Source organism: Arachis hypogaea, chromosome 20 (assembly GCF_003086295.3).
Source record: "Arachis hypogaea cultivar Tifrunner chromosome 20, arahy.Tifrunner.gnm2.J5K5, whole genome shotgun sequence".
Classification (NCBI taxonomy): Eukaryota; Viridiplantae; Streptophyta; class Magnoliopsida; order Fabales; family Fabaceae; genus Arachis; species Arachis hypogaea.
Window position 1 is genome coordinate 137,334,676 of NC_092055.1, and position 26,253 is coordinate 137,360,928.

General features: G+C 32.8%; 2 protein-coding genes across 2 annotated transcripts; both read left to right on the top strand.

Moving 5' to 3' along the window:
- Positions 1-2,587: 2,587 nt before the first annotated feature.
- Positions 2,588-8,288, top strand: LOC112784713 (proteasome subunit alpha type-2-A). The gene is made up of 12 exons (XM_025828008.3): positions 2,588-2,762; positions 2,932-2,991; positions 3,140-3,216; positions 3,993-4,057; positions 4,265-4,311; positions 4,854-4,929; positions 5,578-5,645; positions 6,098-6,167; positions 6,634-6,719; positions 7,116-7,178; positions 7,441-7,506; positions 8,114-8,288. The coding sequence occupies exons 2-12, from the start codon at positions 2,951-2,953 to the stop codon at positions 8,160-8,162; spliced, it is 708 nt and encodes a 235-aa protein (XP_025683793.1). The 5' UTR covers positions 2,588-2,762; positions 2,932-2,950; the 3' UTR covers positions 8,163-8,288.
- Positions 8,289-11,980: 3,692 nt separating this feature from the next.
- Positions 11,981-14,071, top strand: LOC112782587 (uncharacterized). The gene is made up of 2 exons (XM_025825049.3): positions 11,981-12,493; positions 12,750-14,071. Exons 1-2 carry the CDS (start codon positions 12,313-12,315, stop codon positions 13,760-13,762), a joined length of 1,194 nt encoding a protein of 397 aa, XP_025680834.1. The 5' UTR covers positions 11,981-12,312; the 3' UTR covers positions 13,763-14,071.
- Positions 14,072-26,253: the final 12,182 nt, after the last annotated feature.

A 26,253-nucleotide genomic window follows, 5' to 3' on the forward strand; every position in this document is an offset into this window, starting at 1 on the left:
TAAGTAATCTTAGCATTGTCTTGCCATTAAAGGCTAATTATCATATTGTCTTAAAGAATAAATACCACAAAAAATTCATAAGGATTTCATGACACCACAAACCTAAAAGAAGGCTACACAAAAAAGGGCATATACAATTTTCAAAACACAAATAATCACAATGTTTAATATGATACTTCATTTGTCCTGTACAGAAAATAGAAAATAGCCCCATAAAAAAAACAGTCAATCACAACACATTTCTAACTAATCAATTTTTTTTCTCATTCTTCTTTTGCTAGTCAGTAATTCATGAGCATAATCCCATACCAACTCATACTGTGCTATCTTATCATTCTCCATAACTTTTCTAGCAGCTTTCAGAGCCCTAGTAATGTATGTGCTATTCAAATAGACATTACACTTTCTTACAAACCAATTGTAAACCTCTTGATGCTTCATAGTTGGATGCTTCCTAAGCAGGTACTAGTTTACTAAGTGTCCAGGTTTTGATGACAGCTCTATTTTTTCTCCTTCTTAGACAAGTGTAACTTTTAGCTAGAGTTTTAATTTGCCAAGTCCCGTCTTATTTGTTACATGCACAATACACTGTCCATAGACAATCTTCTATTTTACAAACAACTCTGATCCTAACTTTATCATTCTTTGTAAATGAAATATTTATACTCTACTAGATTATATAGTCCTTAGTAGCTTGTATAAAATCAGTTTTTGACTTAGATATCATACTAAGAAAAATTCAAACCCTTAATTACACTAAATCATACTAATATGTGCTTCTCTCTGACCTCAGACTTGTTCTTTTTTGCACTCCTATAAAGATTGTCTCCTAGAATTTTTGGGAGAATTGTATAATTCATCTTTAGCACTCTCATGAGTCATGAGAGCCACTATCCTCTTTCTGAATGAGAACTTCTTTTACATATCTTTCAGATCTTGTGAGTGTGCATCCACAGCTATTTCCTTTGTTCTTATTACCTTGTGAGTTCTTGGCTAGTTGAGATGATGTTTTAGGCTGAGGTGAAACTATGTTGGCTTGAAGGGTGGCCTTGGTAGGCTGACAGTGGAATTTTGTGGACTGCAAGGGAGCTTTCATAAGCTGAGAGGTAGTCTTGACGGATTTATATGTTGGTTTAATGAACTGAGAATTGGGTTTATTGTGCTTATTGGGCTGTGAGGCTGTTTCAGTGGGCTGAGAGGTTAGTTTGTTGGGTTGAAGGTGTAATTTAGTGGGCATCTTGCAGGCTAATTATGGTGCTTCTTAGTTTGGGAAGAATTCTTCTTCTTGCTACTCTCTGTTTCTACAATGATTATATCATCTTCCATGTTGTCAATTACACATGACTGTAAATGCAATTCTCAAAATATAGGTTGATCAAATCTCTTATAATCTTTGTACATTGCAAGCAAATTTGTATCTATCACCAATTTTTTCAATTTGGATGAAATGAAAATTTCAAGAACTATCTACTAACAGTGTCCAGCTTCAATATATTCCAATTCCTTATAGTGATTCATTACAAAAAACACATCTAATGTGTCTTTTTCAATACACATCAATACTTCTGTATTATCAGGTTTACATATCATTTTTCCATCCTCACACTTTTTAAACAACCCACCATGGTGAAACACGTCATGGGAGGACCCTCCCATTAATAAACGAATTTGCACTAGCTATTCTCTATGTGTTACCAACGACTAAACCCATTTTGTACCAATCAATCATAAGAAAACTTATCCTAAACCTAAAATAAACATGCAACAAACTAAAGTACCATCAATAAAATCAAATATTTTTAACTAAAAATCATCACAGAGCCAGCAAAAATAAGGCATTCACACACACTAAAATGATAAATGAGTAGTCGCACAAACCCTTTGTCACCCCAAATCCTAGCATAAATAAGAGGAACACACACAACATGACATTAGAAAGATATCACACCACATAACAACTCAAAAATCATGAAAAGAGTTTCATCCTTATCTCTCATCGTCGCGATGGCTTCCTCCACTATCAATGCTGCTTCAAAAGACGATCAACTTTGTATTTAGTAGCGACAACTCTTCTGTTTTAATCCTTAATCAACACTAATGAATGTTGATGGAGTGATTCAAAACTTGGATGAAAAGTTTAGGGCATAGTTTGAGAGAGACGATACGTTTTGGAGCGAAACAGAGAGATGATTGTTATGTGAGGGAGGTGAGGCTTTGTAACGTTTGAAAATCTCTTCTGGGCACTAAACAATGACGTTTCAAGACTTGGAGAACATTGAATCAAAACTAAAACTGCGTCGTTTTGTTTGTGTGTCACGCTGGCAGTTAACAAGATACATCAACGAACGTTAGCCACCTCAGACGAAGGAGGTGATGAAATGACGAACGTGACTAGGTTGGTTATCTTTTGGGAACGAATTTAATTAATTTTATTTTTTAGGGACGAAAATAGAAATCGAAATATTTTTTAGAGATGATTTTGACTATTAACTCTTTATATTAATAATATATTATAATTTTTATATGATAGTTTATAATAATAATATGTACTTTTATATATACATGTAACTTTTATTCATATATAATTATGATAAAAATATGTATAATTTATAGTTTTTTTTATATACATTATAATTTATTTGTATAAAATTATAATTTATCATTTTCGTTTCATTGATCATCTTGCCCCTGTTCGCCTGGGCTGTCAGCTGTTCTTCTCCGCTCGTCGCTTCTGTTTCTGGTGGTTCTTCTTTGTTGCGCTGGTGAATTCTTTTTCCTTTTTTCTCCACTTATTCATCTTGCTTTGTTTGTGCTCTATATGCATGCGCCATTTACATTTGTATCACTTTGTTTTTCACCCAAATATTCGTTGATCAAAGGTTTAGGGTTTTGTAAATATTGTAAGGAAAATTATGCGTATTTTGTTCGCAGGTTCTTCTAGGGTTTACCTATGGGGGATAGTCAGTACTCATTCTCTCTCACCACATTTAGGTATGTTTATTACTGATTTTTTGTTGTTCGTTTTTAAAATTTTTTATTTTTTGGGTTTTATAGTTAGTTAGTTAGTTATAACAGGAATGATTTTATGTCTCAACAATTGAGCTCATTGTGCTTGTGCTTTGGTGTTAATTGAAAACAGCCCTTCTGGGAAGCTTGTTCAGATTGAACATGCTCTCACAGCTGTTGGTTCTGGACAAACGTCTCTGGGAATTAAGGGTATTTTACTATCTCTGGCTCTGGATCTGTTTACTGATAGCATTGCTCAGGTTTTATTGGAACCTAAATTGCTGCTATTTGTTTTCTCTATCTTAAGTTAATGGGTGGGTGATTACTGATTACTGTGATAGTGGAAGCTAAATACTATACTTGTTCTGTTGTGGTAATATAGGATGCTAAACCAACCTGTGAGTTGAAATTAGATGCAACAATTTTAAACAATGTGACTTGAAAGGCTGTATATATTGGTAGGGAAGAAATCAGTGACTAAATTTGTGTGGGGCTTCTACTTATTTTTGGTATTAGGTTTTTATAAGAGCCACTGTAAAAGAAATTATACTCTTAAGAATCTGCGCTCTAGTTAGATGTTGGTGTATATTAGCTGAGCAGAAGGCAAAAGTTTATACAGTGTGTTCAGTATACGATGTTCATCTGTTGTAGAAAAGCTCCCTGTTCTTTATAAGACCATGTAAGTGGTTTTGGCAAAACAGTTCTTTTTGAAATGTAGAAATTTGTGGAATGAACAAGCTAGAAGTACAGATTCTTAGATTGCGTCCTCATGGTTAATCTTGTGTATCATAGTTCTAGAAATTAAGATTTTACTATAAATATCCATTGTCTATTTTGTTTGTGAATTGCTATCCATTGTTTCAATCAGTTATTATCTGATAATCTAATTCATTGGGCTATTTTGTCTGGAAGATTATTTCGATCACATGATATAACTGCTCTATAATGTAGTTTTTGTAATATGTAGTTGTGTTTCACTCTTGCAGCTGCAAATGGTGTAGTTATTGCAACAGAGAAGAAACTGCCGTCTATATTAGTTGATGAAGCATCAGTAAGTTTGTTATTTGTTAGAATTTCCCTCTTGTCGGCTATGCCTTGTGATTAGTGCTTACATATAATTTTTAATTGATATTCTCAAACTTAAGATATTAATTGCTAAGTGAATGATGTAAGCATATTTTGAGTGTCAAGGGAACATGCAAAAGTGTGGCCATTAATTTGCAATTTAATCTTAGTTCTTTGTTCTATCCCATTGCAGGTCCAGAAAATTCAGTTATTAACACCAAATATAGGGGTTGTATATAGGTTTGTTTCTTTCTATGTATTTAAATATTTCAAAGTTAAATATATTTTTATGATATCATTAATAATGTTTATCTGAAGTCTTCTTAACCATGAGAGGGCACTTAAGGTTTATGCGAGAGGGAACTGATGCAATTATTGTAGGGGAGAATATTTTGCATAGAATAGAATAATGCAAACTTACAAGCACATAGTGTGCATAGAGTAGAAACAAAGACATGGCATGCTTAATGGTTAAAACTGATTGCAAACTTGAAAAAATACTGTGTATCTCTGAAATCTGAATCAATGTTCATTGGGAGCCTACTTCCTATATTACTGATGTGAATGGACTGTATACTAAAAAGCATACAAGTAATCAAGCATCTGGCGAACTGATTATGGATTTTTGCGTTTGGAATTAAGTGAATTCTGATAAATAGATTCGCAGGCTCTTAGCATGCCTTTTTTATTGCATTTGAGCTCTTTGTAAATGGAAGTGGTTTTTTATCCTTAACTAGTCTGCAAGTATCTCGTCTTGACCTGAGTTATATTTTTTTGCTCAGTGGCATGGGTCCTGATTTTCGAGTCTTGGTTAGGAAAAGCAGGAAACAGGCGGAGCAGTATCACCGATTGTATAAAGTACAGTATATCTACATTTCCCCTTACGGTATCTTTTTGTTTCTTGAATCTTGCTTCTGAGTTCTAGATAGATACACTTGACAAATCAGATTCAGATATACTATTGCCAGCTTCATTTTGAATTTTTGGATTCTAAATAATTCTACTTTTGAAAGTTCTTATGATTTTTCGTACAAAGCAAGTTCATTATATTGTACTGAGTCATGCTAGATTGATTATATTTTGTATTATTCTGTTCTTATAATAAGTAAAACGGAACAGTGGATTAATTTAAATTATATACCTATGTCGTATACTGGAAGGGCAATATAAAGTGTATTATGATGAAAGGCTGTGTTGAATTAAAAAAGAAATGACAAAGTCTATATAGGATTACTTTTCCTTTATTATAATGTGAATCATCAAGAGTTGCAATTAATATATAATGATGATGTGTAACTGCTTTTCCTGTGAAGGTGGGTTGTTTCGAATAGATTAGAATTAGATGTTCCTCACTGTTTGTCCTCTTTTCTGGAAAGTATCATTTACTTAAATATTAAGTATAATCAGAATTATGCACTTAATTTTTCCTAGTTCTTATATTTTTCTCTGTGTTTATGGTATTCTATTATGGATCTTTTGTATGATAAATATAATGGAAAATTGCAGGAACCAATCCCTGTCACTCAGCTTGTAAGGGAAGTTGCTGCTGTTATGCAGGAATTTACTCAGTCAGGGTAATTAAATTCTTTGCAAACCCTTTCTGATATGTTTGTTTCTTTAATTATCTACTCTATGATGCCCTTACCAGAACTTTCTAACTACTGAAACCATGTAATTTTCAACTTGAACCTCTGGGTAGTGTTCGGTAGCTGTATTGAGACAGAGATGTTGGGGAGAAAAAGAAAAAGGTTCTTGAGAGGGGGCAAAGGCACAATCTTAAATTTGTTCATGCATATGAACATCTTCTTACATAAGTTGTATACTTCCAAAATAGAGGGACGAGATTTCAAAAAAGAAGGGACATGAGAGATGCGTCTCTGCTGTTCTATTGTTTTCATCCATTATGTTCCAAAAACACTATCATAGTATTTATGGTTTTCAGTAGAGTTGCAATTGATTTGTTTTATCTCCATTCTTTTACTCCTTCACTATATTGAATTCTGATGTTTATGTTTTGTCCTAATAGTGGTGTTAGGCCATTTGGAGTGTCCCTACTAGTTGCTGGATTTGATGATAACGGGCCACAATTGTATCAGGTACGTTGATCTTCTTTTCGAGTTAAACTCTGGTAAATGAATATCACCTACAACCATGATTGCATTGTGTTGTCTCGCACGTGGATATGAAATAACCATGACTTACACATTTCTGAAGATAATGTAATCCATGAGATCCTTTAGTTTAGTTATCTATTAAAAATTTAAAATAGAAAAGAAAAGAGCATATAATTTGTTACAGTGTAACATTATCTTGCTTCTGGTTGAACTGGTTTTGGTTTGATTTATAGTAACAATTTGTGGAATATTTATGCAGTTTAAAATTTAAGTGGGTTTGCTAAAAATAGTCAGTTGTCTATTATGCTTTTCCATATTTGTGTGTTTAATAGGTTTTGTGCTGGGATATCGTTGTTTTTTACTTTGAAATTTGAATTTTGTAAAACCATTACTTTGGATCTGAGAGAGCTGAAGTTTGTGTTTGGTGCAATTTGCTTTTGTGCTGTAGGTGGATCCATCAGGTTCTTACTTTTCTTGGAAAGCTTCTGCTATGGGCAAAAATGTTTCTAATGCAAAGACTTTTCTTGAGAAGAGGTATGGTCACTTTGACTTTAACATCAATGACAATGTTAAGTGCAAAACATATATCCATAGCATCAGAAAGTATAATGGGATGTGTGCAGGTGTTGAACTATTGATAGCCGTTAAGATACTCGACTATCATCTAAGGCGAACTTGCAAATTCTTTAAATATGTCCAGGCTCAAGTGGACTTGAGGACTTGAAATGGCTAAAATTGATGCATTCAGAATGCATGCTTTGAAAAATTTTACATTATAAATATATACCATGTCTATTCTATGAGTTTAAAGTGGCATTTTTCTTTCCCCCCAAAGATTTGCTTTTGGTTTATGTTTCTTTGATGTCCATATCAGAGTCATTCTTTTATCCCCATTTCATTTCAGTGGTTCTTTTCATTCTCCACTTGCAGGTATACTGATGACATGGAACTTGATGATGCGGTCCACACGGCAATATTGACACTGAAGGAAGGGTAGGGTCATGTCCTTTCAAGTTTATGCACTAAATAAAATCATTAACCATCTGACTACCAAGAATCCCAAAATAAGTTTTGTTCACTTTCTTTCAGAGTTACGGATTTGTAGAAGGAAAAGAAATTAATAGTATAGTACAATATTAAGGCTTCCTACATAGGCATTCACTTAAATAGTATTATTATTATCTCTGCTAGGTTCTGTTGGTATAAGGGGCTTTGTATAATCTGAAACAGTTAATTTTTCATTGGTATTTTACAGGTTTGAGGGACAGATCTCGGGAAAGAACATTGAAATTGGCATAATTGGATCTGACAAAAAGTTCAGGTGGAAATCTCTTTCTGCAAAATTTATAATAATTCGTGTGCTTTGCTTCTTATCTAGTCTGAATGAATTTCTGTTTTGCTTTCTTCAAAACATTACACTACATGAACCTTGCTTCTGATTTTGTTGGATTGTACTTTCTGAATTAAAATAGGAATTCTTAGAAAACACAAAACAGTAAAAAATATTGTTCCTGTGGAACTTGGACACGAAGATTGAGGGCCGGTTTGGGAAGTTTCAAAAATAACTTTTTTTAGCTTTTTATGAAAAGTAGTATTAATGTCTGGTACAATTTTCAAAACCAAATTGCGGCTTTCTAAGAAGCTATTTAGGAGCTTATACAGAAGTTAAAAAAAATGATTTTTCTCATACTACTACTTTTTATCGTATTTCTATAAAATAAGTACTTTTAAAGCTAAAAACCCAAACACAAAATAACTTATCTATAAGCTACTTTTAATATAAATTTATTATTTAAGTTATTTTTTCAAAAGGAGCTTAATTAAACTGTTTCTCCAAACTGGGCCTGAATAAGCACAACTGCACAAGCTACTTCAAATCATGCTTACACGTAAATGGGTGACTTAATAGGTTGTTAATTTTGTTGCAGGGTATTGACCCCAGCTGAAATTGATGATTACTTGGGTGAAGTAGAATAATCTTGAGAAATGGAGCAATCTTTCTTGTAAGAGTGTTTGTTTGAAGGTTTATTTAGTTGAATGTTAAGGTGGATAGAGCTGTGAAACGAGGATTTGTTATTAAAAAGAAATTTAGTATTAAAAAAATAGTAGTAGCTTTTGAGATTTTTTATTTAAATATATAATTTCTTAATTTGAATTAAACTAAAGGCTAAACTCTTAATTTTATTTTTTTAAAATTGAATAAACCAATTCACTTCAAATAAAAAAATTATATTCTTCATATCGGATTGATTTTCCTTAGAAGATCGATTCACATCGTGAACGTTTCTTTTCTCTTTTTCGTAATTGCCATCTTGTTGCATCAACAAATGAGAATCATTTTTCAAGTCAATTTGAATAAGGTCTATAATTTTATTTAAAATAAAATCCTGAATTTAAGCATATTTTATATATGTTTAATTATATATTATGATATCAATAAAAATAATTATATTAATAGTCATCTAAAAATTTGAATTTAATTAGAAGATTTTGTAAAACACTTCACAATGAAATTAAACTCCAATAAATATACTAACAAAAGCATTGAAAATTTTGTACGTTTAATTTTGTATGAATGGCTAAATTTTTTTATGACGGTGGTTTATTAAAAATATAACAGAAGTAAAGAGATTGGAAGGAGCCAGCCATAATTAATCATAGACAAGTAAACTAAAATCTGTGAACCTGCTTTGATTGCTAAGAAGCCCGTGAAGACAACGACTTGTTGGAAGTGGACAACTACAAAATTAAATTATTATTCCGTTTCCGACATAAACTCACCCATTTCATGCCATTCCTTTATCTCCTACTCCTAAGATGTCTGTATTTGGTTTTGTCTTATTTTCTATTTTATAATTTCTTTAAAAAGGATAGGGGCATCCTACCTACGGTATGCAAGTTATTAGAAACAAAGGGTTTAATACTTTAATTGAGGTTTGAACTCAACATTTCAATCAATTGAAAGCACCCAACTACTAAACTAGTCAATATATATATATATATATATTAATACAAACTATTAAAATTATCTACTCAATTTTATTATATTTGTTTATTTGTAAAGCTTTATGGGCAGAAGATTAAAAAAAAGACAAAAAATATTTTTATTATGTTGTTTTAAATAAAAAAATTAACTCAAAATAAAAATAGGAAACAGCCAAACAGGCCAAAATCCCTAAAGTTAGATGTTGCACAACAATCTATATATGAAAATAAAAAAAGAAAAGGTACTTTACATGAATATCATAAATCAACTATTACATATTCGTATATATTTATATTTGTTAGCACACACTTTTTTTATAAACTAGTTAATTATTAAAACAATTTATTTTTTACAACAAGTATTTCATAGTAGAATAATTAAACTATTTCAAAATAACATAATCAAACTTTATATGAACATAAAAACTTAGCTACTATTGTATTTTTGTACTTTTACTCATTTTTTGGTTATAAATATAAAATCTAGTTTGATCATGTTATTTATGAAGTTGGATTATAAGTGTGAATTAAATGTCATTATATTATTGTTAAAATTTGATTACATTGTCTATAAAGTTTAATTATAAATATGATGTGTTTATTCTATATTCCTACATGTATCTCTATATTTTATCAAAAAAAAAAAAAAAAAACACATGTATCTCTATATGAATGAATATTTTTTTTCTAATAGTTTTAGAACTCACTTAGATTCCAGAAAAAAAAGTGAGAGTGAACCACAGACAACAAAAAAAACAAAGCTTAACATATGAATATATGAATGATTGGTGATGAATTTTTTATATTCATATAGTATAGTTAGATTAAAATATGAGTTTAATTTTAATTACTGATAATATAAAATATTTTATACAATTGTGTAAGTATAATTATTTTTTTGGATGACCATTCGGTCAATATAAAAAATAATTATTTTTATTAATGTAGCATTATATAATTAGTTACACATGTAAAACGATTTTACATTAATTGCATCAAAATTAAATTCTTAAAATATACTTGGTAAGTTATCTATTATTTATTTGACGTTATATAGCAAACAACTATTTAGGAAAGTTCTTAACTATTAACAATAATACACTTATCAAATAATGAGATGCGTATCATATCAAAGTATGATATTCAAATGATGGTGGGTGCATGGAGGCAATACAAGTAAGTGGCTCTGAAAGGAACATGATTAGCATCTTCTGTGGCTAAGGTGCAGATTTTGGAAGCTTAACACAACTTCGGTGTCACATTCTTCAACAATTTTTTCTTCTTATTATTGTCCTTATTAGTTATTAACTCTATATTCATCAAGAAACATATAAAAGATTTTAAAGCTAGCAATAAATTATTAATGTGTCTTGTTATATATATATATATGCTCTAGTCTCTTAGACTGCATTTATTTATAAGAATAAGACATTAAAATATGGATAAAAAAATATAAAATTGTGTTTAGCAATTGACAAATAAAACATAAATAAAAATATTATGCTCTAAAATATTAAATTAATATATTTTGTCATTTTTATCAAAAAAGATATAAAGACATTAAATAGAGATATAATTTATTTTTTATTTTTTAATTATTATTATCAAATTTTTATAATTATATTTTTTATTATTTTATTTTTATTTTAAATTTTGTGTAAACAAAAAATAAGATAAATTAAATTTTTTAATATTTATTCTATTTTATATTCAGTTTATTATTAAACAAAATATAAAAAATAAAAAATATTAATTTTTATATTTTTATTTTCTGCGTTATTATTTTTAGTATTTCGCCTTATCGTGTTCTCAAAATCAAACGTAAGTTTATACACACTATTAACGGTCATATTATTATTACTACAACTGGGGTTGATTATTTTGTAAACAGATTCATTTTGCTGTCAAGAATTAGCACTGGTTCTTAGTTCTTACTTATGAGTCATAAGAAATCACACTTGCTAGCTGGAGAATTTTTTTAAGTCTACATGGAACCAATCATTGTTCCTTCTGTACTGTGACAAGGGAAAATGAGAAAATATATACAGACAAATGAAACAATAAAAAAAATTTAAAATTTAACATATTTTCTTATACAAGAGTCATAAATTTTTTGCATAAATATTTTTATGTATTTATTTTATGATTTTTTTTTTTGAGATAAAGACGAATTGAATTATAGATACTTTGTCAAAAAATTCTGATACTGTTCATAAAATAATATATTTTAAAAATTTAATAGATAGTGTTACATAAATGTGTATACATCTAACTTTTTCATATACATGACAGGAGAGAAAATGTAAAGAAAACTAAAAATTGACCCTTACTTTTAATTTACCGCAAGTGTAGTCATCCAATAGATGCATGCTTTCAAACTTTTTAAAAACATTGTAATAGTTTATAACTATCGAAAATAAATAACATGAAAACAAAATTGAAAAAACTTTTGGTGAACATATCTAAATAATTTTTCTCAAAATTCACAAACCACATCATATATATACATAAACCGCCAAAAGCTGTTATGAATAATATATATATTATTAACACTGGATCACATGCATATCTTCATCACATTCCCATACACTAATTAATTAATTCACACTGTGACTCCAAGAAGCTAAGGATTAAAAAAAAAAAAAAGTGCTAGATAAATAATAACTATCTTAAACAATATAAACAATCACTAATCAAATAAAAATATACTATATCTCTAAATTATTCATCTAAATCTTAATATTAAAATAATCATCCGTATACCTAATAAAATGAATATCCATAACTACACTAATAAATATTTTCATAGTTTGAATTTATGATCTTAAAATTATGGAGATAACTCAACTATTACTCGAAAACTATGAGTTATCCAATAAGCTAAGGATAAAGTGTTTGTTTCTATACGTGTTTGTCAAGAAGCAATGTTACTCAAATTTCAACATGTCATGCTCTTATCATAGCTTGTCTCGTGAACCTACAGCCCCCAACAAACTCCACAGTCCACACACACCCTTTTGGCATTTTTGACACCAACAACAAGTTCATATAATTGAGCAGAGTGCATTATTATTTATTTGGAACAACAATCACCTATTCTTGCCTTCACGAACTAACAAACCTTAAGAATAGGAGAATAATAATGTCTTGGTTCCTTGTAATTCTGTTCCTCACTCTCACATTTGGTACTCTCTCTTCAGAGAGTACCCATCATGAAAAGAGGCTTCCTTCTTCTTCTGCTCCTGCTGTTGTTGTTGTTGGAACTGTTTTTTGTGACAAATGTCTTCAACATAGTTTCTCCTTTGGAAGCCATTTCATTTCAGGTTTTTTTTTTTTTTTTGTAACCACTAATTTTTCTTTTTTATTTTTGTCTATGATTATATAGGATTATCTACCATTAAATAAAGTTACTAATTCTTTTCGGCTCAACCATATTTGGATTTTTTAGTTGGTGAATATTCAAATAAAATAGTCTGACGAGGATGATAATTGAGATTCGTTAGATAATAATTTAATTAAATACGTGGTAGTTTGAATTTGATGGTTCAATTTTCTTAACTAATTAAATTGTGTGTTCAGGTGCATCAGTTGGTGTGGAATGCAAAGATGGAAGCAAATCAAAGAAACCAAGATTCAAGAAAGAAGTGAAGACAAACAAGGATGGTGAGTTCAAAGTGGAGCTACCTTTCAAAGTGAGTAAATATGTGAAGAGAATTAAAGGATGCACCTTTGAATTGATTAGTAGCAATAACCCTAATTGTGCCATGGCCTCAATTTCCACCACTTCTTCAATAACCCTCAAATCAAGAAACCAAAAAGAACACATCTTCTCAGCTGGGTTTCTCTCATTCAAGCCCACAAAAAAGCCCAAACTTTGCAACCAAAGCCCAACAACAGCAACAGTTCAAGAATCTAAAGATTCTGTTTTTGAGGAAAAAAGATTCCCTCCAAGTATAGACCCATCATTCCCACCACCACTTCAAGATCCACCATCACCACCTACACTTCTTCCTCCTCTTTTGCCATTACTCCCTCCAATTATTCCACCATTAACACCTCCAATTAAAGAGGATAAAAGGGTTAAACCATCTCAAGTCTCTCTTTTTCCACCTCTTATACCACCATTGGTACCAAACCCATTTCAACCACCACCGTTGATTCCAAACCCATTTCAACCACCACCTCTAATTCCAAATCCATTTCAGCCACCAAGCCCACCATTCATACCAAACCCATTTCAACCACCACCAAGCCCAACACCACTTATACCTAACCCATTTCAGCCACCTCCAAGCCCAAGACCACTAATACCTAACCCATTTCAGCCACCCCCAAGCCCACCACCGTTTCTCCCTAACCCATTTCAGCCACCACCAAGCCCACCATCACCACTGTTTCCAAACCCATTTCAGCCCACACCATCACCACCAAAGCCACCATCCCCTTTGTTTCCTTTTCCACCTATTCCCGGTTTGACTCCGTCGCCGCCGCCGCCGTCTCCGCCCCCACCAACTTTTCCATTTCCTTTCCCTCCATTGTTCCCACCACCTCATACCCCTGGCTCACCCCCTGTGAGGAATCTCTCCCCTTGATTACATAAAACCATGATTTTAAATTGCGGCGGTTTGGCCACAATTTAAAACCATTAATAGAGTATATGAATGCACAATTATCCAATATATGGTTTCTTCCAACTTTTTACTTTATTTTTGTGAATCATGTAGTAATTTTGTATAATTATTAGCTAAATATGAGGATGTATGTACTTGAGAAAAAAGTTGATATGATAATTAATGACACATCATTGTTATGCTAGTAAGTAGTAATATGTATACGGATATATGATATATCGCTTCAATCTTCTCATTTTTTACTTTCTTATAATATATGTCATTTGTGCATCCTTTAATTCTTCTACCATTGAATACTTTTCTGATTGAGTTGTGAGTGAATATTCAGAGAATCAGATAAGTACAACTTCATTTTTTACATTGTTGATCAAGATTAGACAAGTCCATTTTATCCGGTTCTTTTTTTTTTTTTTTCTATTGGATCCTGCAATTGCGTTGGCGAAGGGGCTGGTATGATTGCCATCCTTTTGGTAGAGATACTTTTCTTGGCTTTTTCTTCCCGTCTGATTTGGAATGGTTTTTGGAGTAAGAAAAATTTAATTATAAACTGGGCTTTAATAATGGACCAAAATATGGAAGTTTAAATAAATGTTAATGAGTGTCCAAAATCCAAAATGTTCATGATAAAAGAAGTATCAACAAATCAAATTGGGTTAGTCTAGTAGTTAACTCGTTAGTCTGCTTAAGTAAATGTTGAGAGTTCAAATCTCGTCTTGTACATGCAGCAATCCATGGAGCTCCTAGCGCAACTGAGGCTTTGGTTGAGTGGCTATATGCGACGGCCTCTTAAAAAAAAAGAGCTCCTAGCAGAGGCTTTGGTCGGAAATGGATCCTCTCAATTTTTTGTTTCACTTAAGAAAGTAAAGTGTGATCTCTCACCATATATTTTATAAGTGGGACAAAAAAATATGAAAGAAAAAACATTAAAGAATTATATATCACACTTTACTTTTTCAATTGAAAAAAAAAATTAAGAGGATCCATTCCTCTTAACAACTGCACCAGTGCCATCTAGGGGTGTTCATGGATCGGATAAAACCGGGTTTGATGTGACCCAATCCGACCCGAAATATATACCGGCCCTATTTGCTAGACCCGAACCCGGCCCTAAACCCGATGAAACCTACACACTTTCGAGCCACGATTATACCGGGTAAAAATCGAATGAAAATCGGTCTGTTAACATTACTTTCTTGTAAGTTAGCATGTGAAAATATCAAAATTTTTAAGATTCCAACCATTATTTGACATGGTAAAATTCACTTAGAAAAATATAACAAGAACCAACCCTTCTCTAAAATTAAAACATAACCACAATTAATACTAATATTAATAACATCAAATATTTAAATCAATACAAACAACACAATATTATGCATTAGTCTAGTTAGTCTTATGCATTTTAAACATAAAACATTAACTTATAGTTTTATAATGACTAATAACACAAAATATTAAGGTTTACAATACTTATATTCCACATAAGAATAGCCATCATCCATCACTAATAACACAAAATATTAATTGTGTATGATGACCGGGTCACCAGGCCTAGTTCGAGTGACTCGAACTATGGCCCAGACCCAACTCAAAATAATGACCGGGTTTATTTTTGAAACCCTTACCCGATCCTAAACCCGATGAAATCATACCAAATTAGCTTCTAAAATGTTCGAGGTCGGACCTGGCAAGCCATGGACACCCTAGTGCCATCTATATTGTCTTTAGAAGTCACAACATTCACATTAATATTTTTCTTGTTGCCTTCTCCAATTCTTCAAAGAACATAATAACCACAATACTTGCAGTCCCTCAGCCTTTCAATTTTAGGACGACTAAGTTTACCATCTCTACACATTTAAATAAATGGTTTATAGTTGTACATTGCATGATAGTTGCTTGAAAACCCAATTTCTAACTTGATATGAACCAAAATGATTGACCATTTACTTAGTTTTTGTTCTTTCTTATCAATTATTACTTTCCTTAATTGCTGTCCCTTACATCACGGCTAAAAGTTACAAAAGTCAACATCAGCATCCTCAGATTTCCTTAATTAGTTTTGCAAACCAATTGCCTCAAAATTCAATATTCCTTTATAACAAATAATAATATTGCAAAGTTATGAGGTATAGTGGTATACCATTGTAATTCTTCGAAACATTAATGTTCGAATTCTTATAACCGTTGTATATTATATAATGGAAAAGGTTAGTTGTAGACCAAAATCAGCCACTAAAATCAGTCACTAATATATTTATATATAAATACATGTGTGATTTAATTTATTTTTAATGTGTATTTGTATTCTAGTATGTATTTTATACTGATAACTGATTTTGGTGGCTGATTTTAGTATACACGTAGCATAAACCCTTATATCAACAGTTTTAACGCCCGCCAACATTAAACTCCACTGCATCCCGGCGGGTAATGAACCTACTTTAGCTGCACATTTCTCTCTTGTAACTTTGGATGCGGAGGACCTTTTGGTCTTTTCCTGGGTTCCTATAGAACAAAAGTGAATTGGACAACCTTAAAGTACATGAAAAATTGAGAAGTGTTGTGTGATTTGCATTTTCATTCTTAGTCATTTTTTATTTTAAAATTTTATAAAAAAAAAAACAAAAAATATAATTTTATTTTTTTATATTTTTTTAAAATTCAAAAAAATACTAAAATGAAAATAAAAAATAAAGACGCAAACAAAATGCACCATAAATTACCCTTACCCCCGAAAGGCTCATCTAAGTGGATCTTGTTGAATTTTGTAATTGCATTTAAGGTTAAAAATTGAATTGTTTCAACCATGCAACGATAAGTCAATTATTTATCAGTTACTCAATAGATTACTAGTTACATGAAATTAAGTTTTTACGTTATTTTCTATTTAATTAGTTCATTTGGGACCCTTTCAAGATTTTAATTTACACATATGTTGTTGGACAATAAAATGAAAAGAGAAAAAAATGCTGCAGATTGCATGTGATGGATGACATAGAATAACTGATATCACATGTTGTTTTAAATGGAAAAGGGAAATATATATATAAAAAATATTGCAGTCACGGGAATTTGTCACTTGTAAAAGATGCAAAACGACATTATTTTTCTCTAAAATTTGAATGGATAGATTATTATGGAAGCTGAATTTGCAGAGAGCTGAAAGATGAAACTGTGATCCCTGCAACTTGCTTTCCTATTGTACGGTATAAAATGTTCCCAAAATTTGGTGACAAAAGTTACAAACAAAAAGATAGAAAGATAACAAAAAATGCAAAAGGTTTTTATTGAACACATGTCACGGCTTTCTATATTTGACGATGGAATTTGGCAAGTGGAAAGTAATATGGTTGGAACACTTTTTTTCCTCATGTTTAGAGATCATTGCTAACCTGGTTTTATTATATTCTTATTTGAATTTAATTTCGACGCACTATTAGTGTAAAATAATTTGATACATGTATTTAATTACGTCACGTCACATCAACAAAAATAACTACTTTTCACATTAATAATTATCTAAAAAAACGAATGTGGTTATACAATTGTATAAAATATTTTACACTACTGTCAATGTATCAAAATTAAACTCTTTTTATTGTATGGTGTAATATTAACAAATAAGTATAGAATTCAAAATTACCAATAAGATAAGATCTTCCTAAGACGGGTAGGAGAAGAGACAAAGTGGAAAGGAAATGGAAGCGCGAAGGAGATATGGAGGGAGATAGCAGAAATTATTAGACAAACAGCAAAAGAAAATTTTGGTAAATCTAACGGGATAGGACTAAGAGATAAGGAGTCTTGGTAGTGGAATGCGAGTGTATAAGAAAAGATAAAGGCAAAAAAAGAGTGTTTCAAAGAGTGGTATTTATGCCACAATGCAAATAATTGGAAAAAATATAATGCAGCTAAAAAAGAGATAAAAGTAGTTTTAAGTGAAGTAAGAACAAGAGCATATGAGGATCTCTACCAGTCTTTGGATACGAAGGAAGGAGAAAAATGTATATATAAAATCGCAAAGAGCTGTAAAAGAAGAACGAGAAACTTGGATCAGTTAAGTGCATAAAGGACAAAGACGGAGATGTTTTGGCTCAAGATGAGAAAATCAATAAAAGGTGGAAGAGCTATTTCTACGAATTATTTGATGAAGAACAAAATACTCTTCCGAGCCTTGGTCAGTTATGCACGAGGGAAGAAGATCAAAATTTTGACTACTATCAAAGAATTCGAGGTAAAAGAGGCTCTAAAGCGAATGAAAAATGGTAAGGTAATAGGACCCGATAATATTCTGATTGAAGTTTGGAAGGACCTTGGTACCTTATCTACAAGAATAAATGGGATATACAGAGTTGCAAAAACTATAGAGCGATCAAGCTCATGAGTCATACCATGAAGTTATGGAAAAGGGTGATAGAACGAAAGCTGATACAAGAGACACAAGTAACAGAGAACTAATTTGATTTTATGCCAGGCACATCTACCACAGAAGCTACATATCTGTTAAGAATGATGATGGAGATGTATTATAGTAATAAGTTTATTGATTTGGAAAAAGCGTATGATAAAGTGTCAATGGTGGTCTTATGGAAGGTTTTGGGAAGAAAGAGTAAGAATCGCATATATTCGTGCAATTAAAGACATGTATAATGGGGTTACAACTAGTGTGAAGACTCAAGGTGGTGTGACAAAGGAATTTCTTATTGGTATAGGATTACACAGGAATCATCTTTAAATTCATACATTTTTCCATTAGTCTTGGAAGTACTCATAGAGCATATTCAAGAGCCTATTAGAGCATATTCAAGAGCCTATGCCATAGCACATATTTTTTTTTCCAATGATATCTTCCTTACGAGAGAATCAAGGAAAGATTTAAATAAGAAGTTGGATTTATGGAGATAAGCTCTAAAAATGTATGATCTGCGCATAAGCCGTAGCAAGACGGAATATATGGAATGTAAGTTCGGCCACCAAAGGAAAAACCCTAATATAGAGGTGAAGATTGGAGAAAATATCTTACGAAAAGTTAAAAGTTTTAAGTATTTTGGGTGCATCATACAGGATAATAGAGAGATTGAACAGAATGTAAATCATATGATCCAAATAAGTTGGTCAAAATAGCGGAGTGCGTCTAGTTTGATATTTGACAAAAAAAAGTACATTTAAAACTTAAAGGTAAATTCTATTGCACTGCTATGAGACCGGCTATGCTTTATGGTATAGAATTTTATTGTGCCGGTGGGTCAACGCTAATTAACAATCTAGGAAGCATAGGGGGATCAAATAGTAAGCTAGTTTTACTGGTTCTGCACCTATTGTGGAAAAGATGATAGAATCGCGTCTCAGGTGATTTGAACATGTAAGAAGAAAACCGACAAAACACTCAGTTAGGAGGGTGGATGAGATGGAAGATGGATAAAGGGTGCGAGGCAGAGGAAGACCTAGGAAGACTATCCATAAGGTGGTCAAACGATATCTACATATAAATAGTCTCTCTGTAAACATGATACATGATAAAGCTCAATAACGTTATTTGATTTATGTAGCCAATTCCACTTAATTGAACAAGATTTTATTGTTATTGTTGTTGTATTAATAGACAAACTAATGGCAAATATAGTATAGAGATAACTTAGTTCTTAATAAAGTGAAATCACAAATTGATATCTTGTGTTTTAAATTTTTAAATATCTTATAATTCGTCTATTAATAAACTATATTTTTGGAAAAAAAGTTAAGGATTAATCTTTCATTTTTCAAAAAATATTAAGGATTAATTTATTTTTTATTTTATTAGGGATTGATATTTCTAAAATATAAAAAATATTAATGACTAATTTAACAATTTTATTTATTAAAAATTTATTTATGGAATATAAAATTTTTTTAGCACTATTTTGAAGTTACTTTAAGATTTTAATTGCTATGATGTAATTTTTTTACCGATATCATGCAATCATATTACCATATTGAAAGAGCCTAGCAGCGGAAACGACACAAATGTCCAACACAAAAACAATATGGAAGCACTCACAACACAATATGGCAGCAACTATAACAAGCAAATATAGCAAGTAAAGCAATAATAAGAACACACCGAGATTTTAACGTGGAAAACCCCCTCAAGGTGAGAGGTAAAAACCACGAGTCGTCCAGACCAATGAAATAGCTCCACTATAATCAAATGAGGTACAAGAGAGTCTCAAACAAAGCACAAAAATGTGCATATAACCAGCCAAAACATCAAAGCACCAAAGCTCACAAATGAAAAGCAAGAAGATGAAATATACCCAAAAAACAGAGCTGCTGTCGAAGCCAATTTTTCCCTCTGTAGACCTCCAATTAAAATCTCCACCGTCCAGAATGAAGAACAAGATGTGAAGAATCTACTGTTCAAATTTCACGTCGATCCAACGGTGAAAGAATGAGAAACTGCTATTCCAAAATTGCTGCTCTGTGTAAAAACGGGAAACCTAATTTCTCTCTTGCGAAGCCAATTTCTCTCACTGCAAATCTCCAATCAAAATCTCCACCGACCAGAATGAAGAACAAGATGATAAGAACATGCAGTTTAAATTTCAAGCCAATCCAACGGTGAACAACTGAGAAACTGATATTTGAAATTTACTGCTTTGGGCAAAAACGGGAATTTTGTTTTTCCCCTTCTCTCTCACTTGGTGGCTACTCTCTCTCACTCTCAATGACCCCAAAAATCTGAACTAGGGTTGTGGCACAATGGGTGCAAGAGACACCCTCAAAATGTTGGGCTTGGGCCTCACAAAGGAGAGAAAAACCCAACAAATCTCCCCCTTCTCGACTAGGTGGAGGCTCTCGCCATTCCGGCGATCAAACAACATGTTTCAAACTTTTCTCTTGACAATGCTTTTGTCATCATATCAGCACCATTGTCATCAGTGTGAACTTTCTCAAGTTCCAACAACTTTGAATCTAATACATCCCGTATCCAGTGATACCTAACATCAATGTGTTTAGATCTTGGATGAAAAGTAGAATTCTTGGCAAGATGAATAGCACTTTGGCTATCACACAACAACACATAACGGTCTTGCTTGAAACCAAGTGCTGCAAGAAACTTCTTCATCCACAACAACTCTTTACATGCTTCAGTTGCTGCAATAAACTCTGCCTCTGTGGTAGAAAGTGCAACACACTTTTGTAGCCTTGACTGCCATGAAATAGCTCCCCCTGCAAACTTGACCAAATAACCTGAAGTAGACTTTCGAGAATCAATATCTCCTGCCATGTCTGCAATCAGTAAAGCCAACTAGCAAAGGTTTCTCACCACCAAAACTCAAACTCAAGTTAGTTGTACCTTTGAGATATCTCATAATCCATTTAACAGCATTCCAATGTTCTTTACCTGGATTAGAGAGAAAACGACTCACAGTACCAACTGCATGAGCAATGTCTGGTCTAGTACACACCATAGCATACATCAAGCTTCCAACAGCTGAGGCATAAGGAATTTCATCCATTGCTTGTTTCTCCTCATCAGTGGTTGGACACTGCTTGGTACTCAACTTAAAATGAGGAGCAAAAGAACTAGCAACACATTTGGCATCATTCATGCCAAACCTTTGAAGCACCTTCTTTATGTACTTCTCCTGTGACAAATAAAGCTTCTTGGAATCTCTATAACGAGTAATAGTCATGCCCAAAATTTGTTTGGCAGGACCCAAGTCCTTCAAAGCAAAGAACTTACTCAACTGTTTCTTCAACTCATTAATCCTCAAAGCATTCTTGCCCACAATCAAAATATCATCCACATAAAGCAAAAGAATGATAAAATCATCATCAGAAAATTTTTGCACAAATACACAATGATCTGAAGTTGTCTTACGGTAACCATGCTTCCCCATAACAGATTCAAACTTCTTGTACCACTGTCTTGGAGCTTGCTTCAACCCATAAAGACTCTTCTTAAGCTTGCACACAAAATCTTCCTTTCCTTTAACAACAAAGCCCTCCGGTTGCTCCATGTAAATCTCCTTGTCTAAATCACCATGAAGAAAAGCTGTCTTCACATCCATTTGCTCAATCTCCAAATCAAGATACGCTGCTAATCCAAGCACAGCACGAATGGATGACATCCTCACAACAGGAGAAAAAATCTCCTCATAATCAACACCTTTTCTCTGGCTAAAGCCTCTAACAACCAATCTAGCCTTATACCGAGGCTTAGAATTGTGTTCTTCATTCTTGATTCTGAATACCCATTTGTTCTTCAAAACTCGCATACCCTTCGGTAGCTTCACCAACTCATAGGTATCATTCTCAAGCAAGGACTTCATTTCTTCTTGCATAGCTTCAAGCCATTGAGCTTTGCTTTCATCTTCAACAGCCTCTCCAAAGCATTCAGGTTCTCCCCCATCAGTCAACAAAACAAACTCATGTGGAGAATACCTTGACGAAGGCTTTCTCTCTCTTGTAGACCTTCTAAGTGCATTTGCAGGAATTTCTAAAGCTGGTTCTTCATCTTGATCATCATCACCAACTTCATCAAGTATTGGATCAACTGTTCCATCTTCACCTGCACTTGTATCATGCTCATTATTTTGAGCTTCAACTCTACCATCTTCTACCATAGGCATAGAGGGAGTAATATCCAAGTCAGAAAAATCATTACTAGGCTGAACCATTGGCTTTTCCGCATTATCAACATCCTTCAATGTTTGGTCTTCAACAAAGACAACATCTCTACTCCGAATCACCTTCTTGTTAACAGGATCATAAAACCTGTACCAAACTCATCCATGCCATAGCCAATAAAAATACATTGCCTAGTCTTTACATCAAGCTTAGATCTCTCATCTTTAGGAATATGAACAAAGGCTTTACATCCAAAGACTCTTAAATGATCATAAAAAATATCTTTACCTGACCATACCTTCTCTGGCACTTCAAATTGCAAGGGAACACATGGTGTTCGGTTCAAGACATGAACAACAGTGCTCAAAGCTTCACCCCAAAAGGATTTTGCCAATCCAGACTGTGACAATAAGCACCTAACTCTTTCAACCAATGTTCTGTTCATCCTTTCAGCCAAGCCATTCAACTGAGGAGTCTTCGGAGGAGTCTTCTGATGTCTTATACCATGCTCTTTACAATAAGCATCAAATGGACCTGAGTACTCACCACCATTGTCAGTACGAATGCATTTCAACTTCTTCCCAGTTTCTCTTTCAACAGAAGCTTGAAATTGCTTGAACACATTCAAAACTTGATCTTTGGTCTTCAAAGTGTAAACCCATAATTTCCTAGAATGATCATCAATAAAGGTTACAAAATAGATAGACCCTCCAAGTGTTCTTGTCTTCATCGGCCCACATACATCAGAATGCACCAAGTCAAGTATCTCTGACTTCCTTGAAGGTGGGTGGCTCTTGAAAGAAACCCTGTTCTGTTTCCCAGCAAAGCAATGGTTGCACTTTTGCAAAGCAACCTTACAACTAGATAAAAGATTCCTCTTGGATAACATATTCATGCCCTTCTCACTCATATGACATAATCTCTTATGCCATAAATCAGTTTCATCAACAAACTCAGCAGCATTAACAACATCTTTCACAATCTTTGCTTGAGTTAAATAAAGAGTAGAGTGTCGAGTACCTCTAGCAACAACCATGGAACCCTTGGTGAGCTTCCAACTATCACGAGAGAATGAGCTATCCAAGTCTTCATCACACAACTTACCAACAGAAAGTAAGTTCAACCGAATATCTGGAACATGCTTCACACGCTTCAAAGTCAACTTGGTACCGTTGGAGGTTTCCAAGCAAACCTGTCCAACACCGGCACATTTTGCAACACCTTGATGAGCCATTTTTACATCACCAAAATCACCAGGAGTATAGGACGTAAACAAATCCCTCCTAGATGTAACATGAATAGAAGCACCGCTATCAATCACCCAACTAGTGCTATTATCAACAAGGTTAACAGATTCAAACTCCTCAACAACAAGAAAATCATCATGAGTTACATTAACCTTGTCTTCCTTGCTACCATCATCTTTATTTGTGCTCTTATCTTTACTTGCCTTGGCTTTCTCCTTCTTTAGCTGCCAACAAAATTTCTTCACATGTCCCTTTTGACCACAATGATGACACTCAATATTCTTATACTTTCCTCGAGACTTGCTTCTACTTTGATCTCTACCTTTAGGACCTCGACTTTTGCTTCTCCCCCTAGACTCAGAAACAAGAACATATGAATGTGTAGTCGATGTACCTTGTGACTTTCTTCTCATCTCTTCATTCAAAACACTGCTCTTGGCAAGATCCATAGAGATTACACCATCAGGAGCAGAATTGGACAATGACATTCTGAGAATTTCCCACGAGTCTGGTAAGGAGCCAAGAAGTAACAATCCTTGAACCTCTTCATCAAACTTGATACCCATGGAAGATAACTGATTCATAATTCCTTGGAAATTATTCAAGTGATCTGTCATTGATGTCCCATCTGTATACTTCAAAGCCAACAACTACTTGATCAAAAACATCTTGTTATTCCCAGTTTTTTGAGCATACAACTGTTCAAGTTTAATCCAAAGAGTCCGAGCATGTGTCTCTCCAATAATATGGTTCAACACATTATCGTCAACCCACTGCCTAATATATCCACAGACTTGTCTATGCAACAAAGTCCAATCATCATCAGATTTATCATTAGGCTTCTCTGTACCAAAAACTGGTTGATGAAAATTCTTGACATAAAGCAAATCTTCCATTTTTGACTTCCACAAATCATAATTAAGACCATTAAGAGTGATCATCCTACTAGTATTAGTATTAGCTTCCATTGTTCACAAACTCACAAGCCCAGAAAAATACCAACAAGCTCTGATGCCAGTATGAAAGAGCCTAGCAGCGGAAACGACACAAATGTCCAACACAAAAACAATATGGAAGCACTCACAACACAATATGGCAGCAACTATAACAAGCAAATATAGCAAGTAAAGCAATAATAAGAACACACCGAGATTTTAACGTGGAAAACCCCCTCAAGGTGAGAGGTAAAAACCACGAGTCGTCCAGACCAATGAAATAGCTCCACTATAATCAAATGAGGTACAAGAGAGTCTCAAACAAAGCACAAAAATGTGCATATAACCAGCCAAAACATCAAAGCACCAAAGCTCACAAATGAAAAGCAAGAAGATGAAATATACCCAAAAAACAGAGCTGCTGTCGAAGCCAATTTTTCCCTCTGTAGACCTCCAATTAAAATCTCCACCGTCCAGAATGAAGAACAAGATGTGAAGAATCTACTGTTCAAATTTCACGTCGATCCAACGGTGAAAGAATGAGAAACTGCCATTCCAAAATTGCTGCTCTGTGTAAAAACGGGAAACCTAATTTCTCTCTTGCGAAGCCAATTTCTCTCACTGCAAATCTCCAATCAAAATCTCCACCGACCAGAATGAAGAACAAGATGATAAGAACATGCAGTTTAAATTTCAAGCCAATCCAACGGTGAACAACTGAGAAACTGATATTTGAAATTTACTGCTTTGGACAAAAACGGGAATTTTGTTTTTCCCCTTCTCTCTCACTTGGTGGCTACTCTCTCTCACTCTCAATGACCCCAAAAATCTGAACTAGGGTTGTGGCACAATGGGTGCAAGAGACACCCTCAAAATGTTGGGCTTAGGCCTCACAAAAGAGAGAAAAACCCAACACATATTTCTATGACATTGAAAGAATATAATAATATATACGACAATAAATAGAATGCTTGGATTATGTTTTCTAATCTTAGCAACACATAAATTAAATAAAGGAGGATGCTAAAGGGATAAAACTTTTATTAGAAATATATCAAAATTGATTAATATTGATTCAAGCGTAAGTTAAATACCAAAAAATATTAGTCACTTAATTATATCTCTAATACATTTTTTAAGTAATAGTCTTTCTTAAATTTATTTAATTTTTATATATAATTTTTTTATTTGTCTTATTCTTTTTTTTTTTGGAATTCATTAAAAATTAAATTCTAAATATTTTAAATATAAAATTTTAATACTATATCATAAAACTATTCCTTCTAAAAGCTTAAACTAATGTTTATCATAAAAAATGACGCAATTAAATATAATCAGAATGCTGAAAATAACCCTATAATAAGTGCGAATGCATTTCACCTCACCTTAGTACCGAAAGCAAGATATCAATTCTTTATAGGTAAATGGTGTGCTCAATTACTAAAATGTTGTTATTCAATCCATCCTTATCAATTTTAATATCAACAAACAAGTGGATTATGAATAAGCTAAACCCCCAATTATTTCAACTAATAGAGTTTGATCATCATAATTAAGATTTAAGACCTTATCTCAGCTAGTGGTAGTAGTCGACTAGTGGATGACTGTAAAATCTTGTTGGACCATGTATTGATAACTCATTTGATTTTTTTTT